This window comes from Ursus maritimus, unplaced genomic scaffold, assembly GCF_017311325.1.
Source record: "Ursus maritimus isolate PB19 unplaced genomic scaffold, ASM1731132v1 scaffold_20, whole genome shotgun sequence".
In the NCBI taxonomy this organism is placed as follows: Eukaryota; Metazoa; Chordata; class Mammalia; order Carnivora; family Ursidae; genus Ursus; species Ursus maritimus.
In genome coordinates, this window is record NW_024424453.1 from 50,485,881 (window position 1) to 50,499,781 (window position 13,901).

Below are 13,901 nucleotides of genomic sequence, written 5' to 3' on the forward strand. Positions count from 1 at the left end.
CCCAGCCACATCATCTTAGGTTGGATTCTCCCATCAAATTAACCTGTTTTACACAGTTTACAATTATCCGTGAGACAAAACCCAGGGTTCCCTTGTCTACCATTCTATCCCAAAGCCCAGCACATAGTAGGAACTCAATAAACACTTGTCGATGGAAAGAAAGAAGGAAAGAAAGGAGGAAAAAAGGAAAGAAGGAAGAAATTAAAATGTTGAGTCTTCTTTCTTGCTTTTTGCTCCCTCTCAAAGTAGCATTGCCTCCCTTCCCATCGTTGAACTCCTGGCTCCACACATCCACTGGTCTGTCCTTGTAGCAATACCACATGTCTTAAGTACTACAATTGCCTTGAGCATGTCTGTGTCTGTAAAGCAACTTGTTTTACTTCTTCAAGAATATCTCAGCACCTCCATATTCATTTTAGAATCAGCTTGCCAGGTTACATCCCCACATACACACAAAACTGTTTTTCTTTTCTATTGGGACTGTAATAATTGATACATCAATTTGGGAAGAAATGTAACCTTTACATTATGTAGTCTTCTGACCTATGAAAACAGCACACTCTCCATTTTTTTAATCTTTTAATAGTTGTATAATCTCTCCCTAAAGTTTTATAATTTTTTCCATAAGGAATTTTCTCCATCTTTTGTTAGATTTATTCCTAGATATTCCCTAGTTCATTATGCTATTATAAATGAAATCGCTTTTTAAAAGTCCTTTTCTGAATTTTTTTTTTTTGCTATCATTTTGCTACTTAGTACTTTTGTATCCAGAAATTTCTTATTAATTCTGATTTATCTATATAATCTTTTAAATTTTTTAACATAATCATGTCATATGCAAATAATGAGTTTTGTTTCTTTTTTTCTAATGCTTATACCATTTGGTTTTTTAACTATGCTGTTGTGATGATTAGGATGTCCAGTATACTGTTGAAAGGAAGTGTTAATAGCAGACATCCTTGCTGTTTTCCTGATCTCAAAGAGAGTGCTTTCAGTATTTCACCGAGTCTCATATTTCTTTTTTTAAAGATAAAAAAGAAAACTTTATCGGTTTAGGAAGTTCTCTTTTGTTAAGAATATTCATCATGAATGGATGTTTAATTTTATCAGACAATTGTCCTGCGTGTATTAAGATAATCAAATGATTTTTGTCCTTTAATGTGTTGAAGTGGTGAATTATATTAATTGATTTTCTACTGTTAAGTAAACGTTGCCTTCCTCGGATGAACCCAACTTGATCATGATACATTTTTTTACACAATGGAAGATTCAGTTTGCTTACAATTTGCTTAAAATTTTTGCATCCGTATTGATGAGTAATATTTGGCCTGTAATTTTCCTTCCTACCTTGCACTTGCCAGGTGTTAGCATCTAGGCATCAAGGTTGTGCTAATTTCCATAAAAAAAGATGAGAAATAGTCCTCTTCCTCTACACTCAGTCTTTGGGTAAGACTGGAATTATTTATTCCTTATAGCATTGGTAGAATTCACCAATGAGGCCATTTGAGGTCAAGATATTTCATGACTGAATTAATTTTCTTACTGGCTGTGGAACTAGTTAGGTTTTCTGTTTCTCAAATTGGTTTTGGTATATTTTTCTAAAAATGTCCCTTATCTAAATTTTCAAGTTTTTTGGCATAAAGTTGTGTATGCTATGCCATTATATTTTAAGGGTCTATATCACCTGCACTTATGTTACCTTTTTCTTTCTTTAAAAATGGTGATTTGTGCTTTCTCTTGTCCTTATTAGCCTTGCCAAAGGTCCTCAATTTAATTAGTCTTTTCAAAGAATCAACTTTTAGCTCCTTGGTCTCCTCTCCTTCATTGATGTTTTCTATTTCAAGTAATCCTGCATCTTATCTTAATTACATCCTCCGTACTACATATTTTATGCTTTTCTAACTTCTTAAAATGGAATTTTCAACCTATTTTCCTTTCCAATATATTCATTGAAGACTTCATTTCCTTCTAAGAACTGCTTTAATATGTAGAATTTTCCTTATTGTTTCATTCTAAATATTTTCTAATTTCAAATTTGATTTCTTCTTTGACTCAAAGGTTAATTAGAAGCATGGTTCTTAATTTCTGGTTATCTTTATGCCATCGAGTTCTAACTTAATTGTATTATAGTCAGAGAACACACACTGCATGTTTAATGCTTTGAAATTTATTGTGATTTTCTTTTGGCCCAGCGTGTTGAAAATGTTCCTTATGTACTTGAAAAGGTGCCTTCTGCAGTTGTAGAGTACAATAATCTGCATATATCCATCGGGTAGAGAAAGTTCATTGTGCAGTCCAAATATTCTAAATCTCTGCTTATTTTTGTCTGCCTGTTCTAGCAATTACTGAGATGGGTAGTGTATAAAAATATCTCCCACTATGATTATGGCATGGTCTGTTTCTCCTTATGGTTCTATCTTGAGGCTGTGTTATTAAATGCATACATATTTTAAGTTGTTTTATCTTCTCTGTAAAGTGAATCTTTTATCAGTAAGAATTGACCTTCTTTCTCCCTAAAAAATGCTTTTTGCCTTAAAAAATATATCACCTGCCTCATAGTAATTAAATAACTCTGTTTTCTTTTGATATAGAATTTGATGATGTATCTTTACCCATCCTTTTTCTTATGACCTTTGTATACCTTTAGGGTTTTTGTATGAGTCTTGTAAATAGCATACAGTCAGATTTTGGATTCTTATTTACTTCTGACAATCCAATCTTTGTCTTTTAGCCCAAAACATTTAGCCCACTTACTTTATTGTGAATACTGATATGTTTGGATTTTATATCTATCATTATATTTTGGGTTTTCCATGTGCTTCATCTGTCCTAGTATTTCTGTTCCCTCTCGTCCTCAGGTCTTTTTTTTTTTTAAGGTTTTATTTGTTTGTTTATTTATTTATTTGAGAGAGAGAGAATGAGTGGGGGTGGGGAGGTAGACAGAGGGACAGGGAGAAGCAGGTTCCCTGCTGGGCTTGGTCCCAGGACCCAGGGATTGTGACCTGAGCCAAAGGCAGACGCTTAACCGAGTCACCCAGGAGCCCCTTCTCTTCCTCAATTCTTGATTTATTTTGGACTGTTTAGTTTTTCCTGTTCCATTTTCCTCCTTTATTGGTTTGCAAACCTCTCTGTTTTTATTTTTTGAGTGGTTACCTTAGAAATTATTTGATTAAAGTCAAAAGTTAGCTAAAACCTGAACTTTCCAAGACCACTTTTCACTTGTTATTCCTTCCCAACTTACTACGGTGATAAGCATTTTAATTTTATCTTGTTTTTAAAAAGCTATATGATTTAATCACACCTTACTATTGTGTTGAGTATTTTAATTTTATCTTGTTGAAAAAAAGCTATGTGACTTAATCGATGATAAATAATTCTAGCTGTTGTACAAATAATCCATCGCTTAACCCAATCAAGGTTTATTTCTCACTCATGTCACTGTCTGATCCAAGCCAGTCAGCTCCAGGTGGGACTCCTTCAAGAAGTGACATTGCCACATTCAAGGAAGGTCCATACAATCTTCAAAGCTTGCCTCCTGCTTGTGGAAACATGGCCAAGGCTTGCTTTCAGCTTTAAACAGCCAAAGGCTTTTTCAATCAGGGCTTGTGGTTTCTTTGGCAATGTAATACCTTCAAAACTTAGGTGACTTCAGACCTCTCTGTATCCTATACTCCCATAGCGCTGTCTTTGACAAAGTTCTCAATTCCCCTTTTTTTTCTTTGCTTTCTCATCCCCATGCCTTTCTCTCTCAACTGGTGGTTCTCACATGGTGGCTACAGCATCTAGACAGTCTTTACTAATATTTGCTTCATTTAATTTGAAAAATTTTACTGGCTTTCAATACTTAAAGACTTGATCCTATTGCTTAACTGATTGGGATCTAAAACAGTGTACTTTCCTGAAACTTCAAGGCTCTAAATTTCTGGATTCTATTTCCTTTTATTTCTTATTAATCAGCCAAATATTCTCCAAGCTCATCTCTTTCTTATAACTGCTTGACAAATGTAACAGACTACAACTGACCCACAATACTAAGGTTCTGTTTTATAAACCCCTCCCCTAGGGCTACTGGCCCATGAGGCTCATGATCTGCCCCAGAATTATCGCAGGCAATAGTTCTGCCATTGCAATACAGATCAGCACTTTCTGAGCCTTCTTCTTTTTTTTTTAATAATATTTTTTTATTATATTATGTTAGTCACCATACAGTACACCACTAGTTTTTGATGTAAAGTTCCATGATTCATTATTTGTGTATAACACCCAGTGCACCATGCAATACGTGCCCTCCTTAAACTACTTCTGTCTCCATCTGCATTCCATTAGCCAGAATACAATAACATGACCTCAACTATTTGCAATTAAAGGTGAAAAACAGTCTTCCTTGGTGTCTGAGAGGAGCAGAAGTGAATGGTGACCATACAGCCTGTCTCTGCCATGCCCCATGAGACTTTATTGTTGTATCCACTCAATACTTGTTTAGATTCACCTTCATGCTTAGCATATCCTTGCTTTTTTTACATTCTTGCATGTGGTACTTTCCCTCTGCCTGAAGTAAATTTTTTAGAATTTAAGTGGGTGTCTTCTGGCAGGAACCTCTCTCAGTTTCGTTTATCTGAAATTTGCCATTCAGTTTGCCTGTGTCTTTAAGAGCAATTTCTAATGGATATAAAATTGTAGTTGATAGTCACTTTATCCCATTCACTGAAGATATTATTCCACAGTCAGTGTTCTAGCCTCTATTGTTGCTGATGAGCAGTCAGCTTTCAATTTAACTGTTGTTCCTTTCTGTCTGGATGCTTTTAAAATCTTCTCTTTGTCTTTGCTGTTCTGTAATCTCATTAACATGTGTCTAGGTATGGGTTTATTAATTTTTTCATTTATAATGCTTAGGATTCTTAGATTTCTTGAATCTTCAGATTTGTGATTTTCTTCAGTTCCAAAAAGTTCCAAGACATTATATGAACAAATCTAGCCTCCACACAACTCTTTTTTTCTCTTGGACTTTTATTAGATGTATATTAAACTCTCCCACTCTATTCTCTGTGTTCTTATGCCTTTTGATATTTTCCATCTATGAATTTCTGGGCTACCTTCTGGATAATTTCTTCTGATATATCTGCAGTTCATTAATTCTTTCCTAAACTGTATCACATCTGATGTGAAACTCCTCCATAGAGTTTTTAAATGTTGTGTTATATTTTTCATTCCTAGAAGTTCTACTTAGTTATTTTTCAAAACTTATTATTTATAGTTTCTTGTTCTCTGCACGTATCTTCCAGTTTGTGTTTTATTTCTTTAAGCATATTATATCTAATTATACTGTTATCTTTGGCTAATAATTTTATTACCTAAGGAAATTGAATGGTAGTTTCCTGGATCTCACTCCCTCGTGATGCCTCATTATTATGTATTTGTTTGTTTTACTGCAACTTTAAGACACTTTTGGGTGGGGGTGCTTTGAGACCTGGGATGCTGGTTTCTTCAGAGAGTATTTGCTTTCACTTCTGCAAGGCACTTTGTAGGTTTGCTCTAAATTAAATTCTCAGCTTGAAATAACTTAGTAGTGTGAATTCTAGCCAAAACCCTGTGTGAGCACCACTATGGGGGGTCTAAATTCTCAGTGTCAATTTCCCACCCTCTACCTGGACCAGACATTTAATTTTCCTGGCATTATTCTGGGTTTATTTCTGGTTTGTTCTTACATGGAAATTAGAGCTCTTTGGGATCTAGTCTTAAAGGGGGGAGAAATTCCTGTTAGACCTTCTACCTTAGACAGGCCTGAGATATGTTTCCTGCTCTTCGTGCTTCATGAGACCATTAAAACCTATGCTAGATTCACTTGGTTTTGCAAATGTGTTCAGAGAAAAACCTAGCATCAACAATCTTTATATATCTGAATTTGCATATTTATTTAACTTCTGGCTTAAGAATTTACTTAATTTATTGATAGATCATCAACACAGCTTAGATTTTACTATCCAGTACTTTAAAAGATTTTATTTATTTATTTATTTATTTATTTATTTATTTATTTATTTATTTATTAAGAGAGAGAAAGCCAGAGACAGAGCACAAGCAGAGGGGAGGGGCAAAGGGAGAGGGAGAAGGAGACTCCCCACTGAGCAGGGAGTGCAATGCAGGGCTCAATCCCAGGACCCTGAGATCATAACCTGAGCCAAAGGCAGATGCTTAACCAATTGAGCCACTCAGGCACCTCATCCAGCATTTTTAATAACTTTTTGATGGAAAGGCAAACCCAAAGGGGACCCAGTATAGTCTACCATATTACCCTGTCTATTGATATTTGTCACAAGGTCTACTTCATCACCAAGTGGTGACCTCCCCTGTAGAGGACAGACTTACCTTTAGACTTACTTTTCATTCTATTCTAAAAGTAAAGCATCCGAATTAATGTAAGTTGAAAATATAGAATTAAATTCTGTATTCTATATTCTATAGAATAACTCTAAGATTCAAGATATTTGGGATTTATTACCAAACAAATATGTCCATGTTACCAACTTGGTTTATTTCCTTCCAGTCTTTTCCCCTTTAAATAGAAGTTTTTATATTATGAGATTAACTAGAGAAATGGTTAGTTAAATATGAAGAGATATTCAGCAGCACTTAAAAGCAACAGTTTATAAATCTTATGTGATATTATAAAGAAATTCTTCTTGAGGGGCACCTGGGTGATTCAGTTGGTTAAGCACCTGCCTTTGGCTCAGGTTGTGATCCCAGGGTCCTGGGATCGAGCCCCACATCAGGCTTCCTGTTCATCAGGGAGTCTGCTTTTCTGTCTCCTTTTGCCTCTCTCCCCAGCTTGTGCTCTCTTTCTCTCACTCTCTCTCTCAAATAAATAAAAAAATCTTTTTATTTATTTTAAGCAGGGGAAGCACCAGAGGGAGAGGGAGAAGCAGGCTCCCTGCCTGATGTGGGGCTCAATCCCAGGACCCCGGGATCATGACCTAGGCCGAAGGCAGATGCTTAACAGACTGACCCACCCAGGCACCCCTAAGTAAAATCTTTAAAAAAATTCTTTTTGATGTAATGCTAAGCTGGGCAAAGTGCAGAGAAAGCAATTGCATGGGGGTAGAGGGTGAGATTCTCAGAAATCACGGACGCATGTGAGTCTGCTATCCTGGACTACTCACTCTAGGCACCAGCAAGAGCCAGCCAGCTCATTCGGGGGTTCTATAGCAGACACTCTGCAAATGTGTGTTGACTGATAGCTAACACTAGGGGCCCCCAAACCCAGATATCTCTAGAACAGCAAGTAAAGGGATCTTGTTCTCTTGCCTTCTGTAAAGACAATACAAGAATTCATAGAGGACCACTTGATTCATGCCCTCTAATGACAATTACACACAATTTGCTTGCAGTTTAACGTAAGCTTAATTATGGACAAAAAATTGCTACCTAACAGGACTCTAATATTAATTACTAAACTCCCCACCCCCACCCCAACTAACTAAGGAAACAGTGGAAACTTCAATTCGATTAAGGTGAGAGTCAATGCCTGGTCCTTTGCTCATGACCAGTGAGCATGCCCATGTGTCCCTCACTGTCCCCAGCCATGCCCCACGAGGGCCTACTCCAGTCTCTGCCTTTGCACTTATCCAGAGTTTACAGTGAGAGTGGAAACCTGTAGTAATGATGTTGCTAAGGAAACTTGGCATTCTCCCAATACCCTCCGCAAAATGGCTCCATCTAGTTTCCAATGCTCAGTGTTTGTTTGGGCTGATCTGCTGCCTCTGTGTTTAGTCTACAAAACTGGTGTTTTAGGCTCTGCTTCCAATTCGAGGAGAATAACTTCCAGGTTAGGTCTAAGGTGAACATAGACCACTGCACACCTCTCCCCACCATCACAAAGAGAGGTGCACACCTCTCCCCACCATCACAAAGAGAGGTGGGAATGGGACTTCCTGTATAAGAGGATTAAACCTCCCTTAGAGCTTACTGCTGTGTGGTTGCTTAAACTATTGTTGCACTGTTCTGTTTAGCATTGCATCTTAACCCCTAGGCCAGAGCCAGATTCTTACTAGTGCTCCATAAATACCCATGACAGCAGAACCCAGATATTTCTTTCTAACAAATTAAAGAACCACACAAATGTATTTTTTAAATGTCTATACATCTATATTCATAGTGTTTATGCTCCCTTGTGGGACTTAGCACATTTGGGTTTACAACGAAGGCTTTTTGGATCTTTGCCTATTCTTCGTAACTAAGCCATTAGTTCCATGAGGGCAGGAGCCCACATATCTCTTTCTGTACACCCCACAGGTTCACACAGTGCCATGCACATGCATGGCTGGCATTCAATGATGTGAATAGTTTGGTTGGTCAACTAAACAAACATGTGAATGCTGAGTCCATGAAATCATATACTTGCCATTTCAGAGCTGGTGGTGTTAGCAGATGCTGTCTGTGGCCCCAAGATGAGAAATGCCTTAAAATATGTTTTACCAATACCTCTCAAATACAGTGGGTCCTGATGTCCTTGCAGAAGACTAAGCTTACTTCAGGTCAAAAGTGGGTAATTCTCACTTATTTGTGAGCTCCATCATATCCCTGTAGAATAGGCCAACATTCAGGAAGCCTGTGACTACAGAATAGAATACATATGGCAAGACCACCACCCCAGTATAAAACTCCTGACTGCCACAGTTGCTGAAGCATGTTGATACATAAAGACTCATACAAGGCTGGTCATATTTTTGAGTAACTGATGACAAAAAGAAAGGTCTCTAAAAGCAGCTTCCTGGGAGCACCCCCATCTTAATGAAATGAGTTATGTTGTGCTTTTCCCTGACCCTTGGTTTCAGGTCAAGACTTGAGATGATGAGAACAGTAGCCAGGACCTGACAGTCTCTGTTTCTCTGCAGCTGCGGGTCTTCAAGCTGGCCAAGTCCTGGCCAACCTTAAATACGCTCATCAAGATCATCGGGAACTCTGTGGGGGCATTGGGGAATCTCACCATCATCCTGGCCATCATTGTCTTTGTCTTCGCTCTGGTTGGCAAGCAGCTACTCGGGGATAATTACCGTGACCACCGGCGTAATATCTCCGCACCCAGTGAAGAATGGCCACGCTGGCACATGCACGACTTCTTCCACTCCTTCCTTATCGTCTTCCGGATCCTGTGTGGAGAATGGATCGAGAATATGTGGGCCTGCATGGAAGTTGGCCAGAAATCCATATGCCTCATCCTTTTCTTGTCAGTGATGGTGCTAGGGAACCTGGTGGTAAGTGCTGAGCCCCACTGGGGGCACTGTCTTGGGGGCAATGGAGGAGACTTCTGGGTTATCCTAAAAAGCTTTAATATTGCACACTTTTATGCCCCCATCATACCTCCCTGACTGTAAGTCTTCAAACTTTGCAAAGTCATGTGGGGCATGTTCTAAGAACTGTCCCTTGGGAGGTAACCTGACTTGCTGGCATGAGCACATAGGAGAGGGATGAAAAGACCTGTTTAGAATCCCAGCTCTACCACTGGTAAGGCATGACCCAGGACAAGAGACAATCTCCTCTAGCTTTAGTTTCCTTAAATCAAGAAAATAGTGCTTATTCATAGGCTTACCCAGGGAATTAAATTACAGGAGATGACATAGGCAAATTGCCTAGTGGAGTGTCTAGGCCACAACAGGAACTGAGTAAATGTTAGCTGTTAGTTGTTGAAGAAAAATTTCATTCCCCACTCTAGAGGGTCTCAGAAGATATTTTTCTCCAGGGGCATGAGAGCTGACTGATTTCTCTAAGCTGCACAGGTCCTAGCTACAAGCAGGAGGGGGGGCACGATGAGACAAGATGAAAGAGAGAAGCTGGGTCATGGACAACATCCAATGCCACAATGTCAATAATAAAATCCACTCGCACATTTGGGGGAGCCCCACTGAAGACTTTCCTGCTGGTTGGCCTCAGCACCCCTTCTCTATCCTAGTTGGCCCCTTGCCCTCAGCTTACCCCCACCCACTATGGTTCTGGGCACCCTTGCTATACCAGCGCTGGCTGCAGTAGGGGGACATGTGGACCCTCAGAAGTCCCTTTCTTACTGACCTGAAAGTCAACCAACTTGGATTCTTTTCCTATAAGAGTTTTACAGACACGAGAAAGCTAAACCAGGAGAGAAGAAACAACAAATCCAGACTTTTCGGTCGTTCCCACCCGCGTCATGGAGCCAAAGATGCCTTTCCCTCCCATTCCTGAGTTAGGGGGTTGGCTAAAGAGCCTTTCTTCCAGGCTGAGCTCAGCATGCCTGCCAAGCTACAGGGGCTGCTCACCCTCAGGCAGGAAGTTTCCCTTTTTGAGCTCAGGTAGTTTCCTCTTCACAACCACTCTAAGTGGGAGGGAGTCCCACTCCCTGCTCATGGGAGAAGAACATGAAGTTGGAAACAGCAAAGAGATTGCCCAGGATCCCAGAGTGAGGAAAAGAACCCAGGGCTTTGGCAGATGACAGTGGCCCCAGGGCAGACCCGTAGCTATTCCTCTCCATTATCCCTGAATGTCCCTTGGTTCAGGAGGGGTGATCCTTCTTTATGGCAGAGAATGTACTTCCAAGCCTTGTCCACATGAGGCAGATCACTTGAGACATCCCCAAGAACTCCCCTCAGTGGCTTTCAAAATGTCCATTCCCCCAAGAGGGAAAGCACATTGGGGTGCGGTGAGAGGCTCAAGTGTGGTTGTCCTGCCGTCTGGTTGCCAACTTGGCAGACTATGGAGGAACTCAGCTAGTTGGTCGAGGCATCTTTGTTTCCACTCCTTCTCTCCAGGTGCTCAACCTGTTCATCGCCCTGCTACTGAACTCCTTCAGTGCCGACAACCTTGCAGCTCCAGATGAAGATGGGGAGGTGAACAACCTGCAGGTCGCCCTGGCACGGATCCAGGCATTTGGCCATCGTACCAGGAAGGTCATTTGCAGCTTCTTCACCAGGCCCTGCCTGCTGTCCTGGCCCAAGACAGAGCCCCAGCTGGTGGTGAAACTCCCACTCTCCAGCTCTAAAGCTGAGAACCACATTGCTGCTGATGCAACTGTGGGGAGCCCCAGAGAGCTTCCAGTGTCCAGAGGCCCAAGGGATGACCACAATGACTTCATCACCAATCCTAACATATGGGTCTCTGTGCCCATTGCCGAAGGCGAATCTGACCTCGATGACCTGGAGGAGGATGGTGAAGAGGATGCTCAGAGCTCCCAGCAGGAAGTGATCCCTCAAGGGCAGGTGAGAGTCCTCCCATGGGACAGCCTCAGGGCTGGAGTGACAGGGACAGAAGGGAAATTAGAATAAGGAGGTTTTCCAACATCAGGACTGGCACAACTTTGATGAGCCCCGGGCCCTTGATGTCAGGAAGCAAAAATCATGCCAAACTTTCTGAAGGAGGTGGCATTTGAGCAGGGCCTGGCAAAAAGGGTCATAATTCCCCAGGCAAGCAAAGAGCAGGGGCAGCACATTAGTCCCAGGCCACTTTGAGGGATTGTTTTTCAATCTTGGGATTGTCTTTCACACAACTGCCCCCCTTGCTTTGCCCAACTCAGGCTCTGTGCCTAAGATGCTAACGAGACTCCTCTAAGAACTAACAAGACTCCTCTAAGAACAGATGTTGTCCAAGAGCAAGATTCGTCTGATCTTCATCATCAGAAGCCTAGGAAGTCCTGATCATTATGTGACTCATTTATCCAGCTTTTCCCAATAAAGGATGTCACAGGGAAATGACACTTGTTCTTTTTGGCACCAAAGAATTTAAAGCACATTTAAGCCTTTTGGTAATATGTATTTTTAAAAATACTTTGCAGTTTCCTCCGACCTTAAGCTGATATATCAACCCTCATTGAGCTCTTCTCAGTGACTCAGGCATGCACTTCTGCACAATATGGGAAGGCAGGCGTCCCTGTGGGGTCTGGAGACAGGCAGGGCTGCTGGCCAGGCCACTAAGTGGCCTCAGACAGCTGTGCTTTGAGTCTGTAGCTCTACCGCAGCCTTCTTTCCCTGCAGCTGTCACTTCTCTTGTGTTCCAGCAGCTGCTATTATCAGCTGCCATATTTTACATGCCTTTGTATGGGTGATAGCCGAGGGCAGGGCGTCACCATCCCCAGAATAAAGGACGTGAACTCTGTGATGACTCTCTCCACTCAGAGGCATTTTCAGATACCTTGGGGTTCTTGGGGGGGCTTCAGATGGCCAAGTTTGCTATTGCTCTGACCTTTGGACAAGTAATAAAGGTCATGGCTAACATCTGTTGAGCCAAGTACTTCATGCCAAGTGTTTTACAAGCATTCACATATTTAGTAATCAAAATTACTGAATAAAGTAGATCTTGCCTTCTCAATTTTACAGGTGGGAAAAATGGAGATCAGGTTAAATTTATTTGCCTAAAGCCACATAGCTTGTAAGTAATGGAGCCAAGAGTTAAACAGATCTGGTTATAGAGACTCCAGGCTCACTTCACATAAGCGTGTGTGTATGGATCCATGTATGTATGTTGCAGGGATTAGGTCCTTAGCTCTGGCAGACTATGAGGTGCAAGAGCTCTTCAAATTGAGAAGCAGTCAGCTGAAGGCGGGCACAGGTGCCCCAATGGGACCGTCTCTCACTAGCAGGAGCAGCTGCAGCAAGTCGAGAGGTGTGAGAACCACATGGCACCCAGGAGTCCAGGCTCTGGAATGTCCTCTGAGGACGCAGCTTCCCACGTGGGTGAGAAGTGGAAAGACAAGACTGCTGCCCAGCCCCCTGCAGAGGTAGGTATGTGAGCTTCCAGGAGAGGTTGAACAGCCTGCCAGACACTGACCGGTGGGATGGTAGGGACTGGAGGGTGGGGCTGGTTGGGAAGCGGTGTTTAGACTACCGTCAACCACATAACCTCACGTCTCATCATGAGAATTATTAAGGTCCGTCCTAACCTCCAGGCTGGACAGCACGATTTCAGTGGAAAGAAGGGCGTTCCATAAGTTGGGGGTAGGGGATGACGAGGATGAGATCCTCAACCTCTCTGAGTCTCGTCTTCATCTCTGAAACTGAATGGTAATGCCTACCTGATAGGATTCTTTTGCAGCTTAAATGAGATGCTGCTTGTCAAGTGTTTAGTTCCTGTCTAAAAGGGAGTAAGTGCCCAGAAAATGACAGCCAAGAAAAAAGGGAACAAAAGACAATGCACAGAGCAAGTGTCTTTCTGAGCCAGCAGATGAAAGTAAGAGTCTCTCGTGGGTGAGGAAGTCTTCCCCGTGACTCCCCCGCCCCACTCTCTTTTGTCCACATCATTTTTTTCCAGCCAAAAACATTCTGGTACTCTGGAGAGGCTGTCTGTAGTGAGTAGTGTACTGACAGCCTTGTACAGACTGAGCAGGAAGCAAAATTGGGGTGTAGGAATGTCATATAAGAGGTAAAAGGAAACTTGGTGGTTTCATTACAAATCTTTGAAGAAAACAAGTTACAGGGAAGAGGCATCTAGAAAGATTTAGCGTCGTTAATACCACTGCATTAAATTCAGGAATTTAACTTGACACCTAGCTTCTGAGAGCTGACGCCGTGACAGGCACCGGGTGGGGCAAAGATAAGGAAGACATCGTTCATGCCCAAAGTTATCACGCCCTTCAGTCTGAGGAATGTCAGCCACTGGCTGTGTGCCCCTGGGCAGGGATGACCACAGCAGGGTGAGAGGAGAGGCCCACTGAGATGGGGTTGGGGGACCCAGGTGAACAGAAGCTGCTTGGTTCCTGCTGGGCGAAGGTTGCTGCCTTCTACACGTGGACATCATGTTTCCTTCAGAGCATTCTCAGGATTCCCCGGGCTAGTTGTCTCTACTCAGTGTTTTCAGTACACAGCTGCTGGGTATTGGTTTTGGTTTTGGCTTGGTTTGGTTTGGTTTTTTTGTCCACGACCCTGGCCAGACAGAGAAGGGCTGAC

General features: G+C 41.7%; 1 protein-coding gene across 1 annotated transcript in view; it reads left to right on the forward strand.

Annotated features, from left to right (window-relative positions):
* SCN10A (sodium voltage-gated channel alpha subunit 10) overlaps positions 1–13,901 on the forward strand; it is a 103,597-nt gene that overhangs the window by 65,129 nt on the left and 24,567 nt on the right. Inside the window, 3 exon segments of the mRNA XM_008710144.2 lie at positions 8,892–9,251; positions 10,776–11,222; positions 12,596–12,736. Coding sequence (XP_008708366.2) covers positions 8,892–9,251; positions 10,776–11,222; positions 12,596–12,736 — 948 coding nt within the window.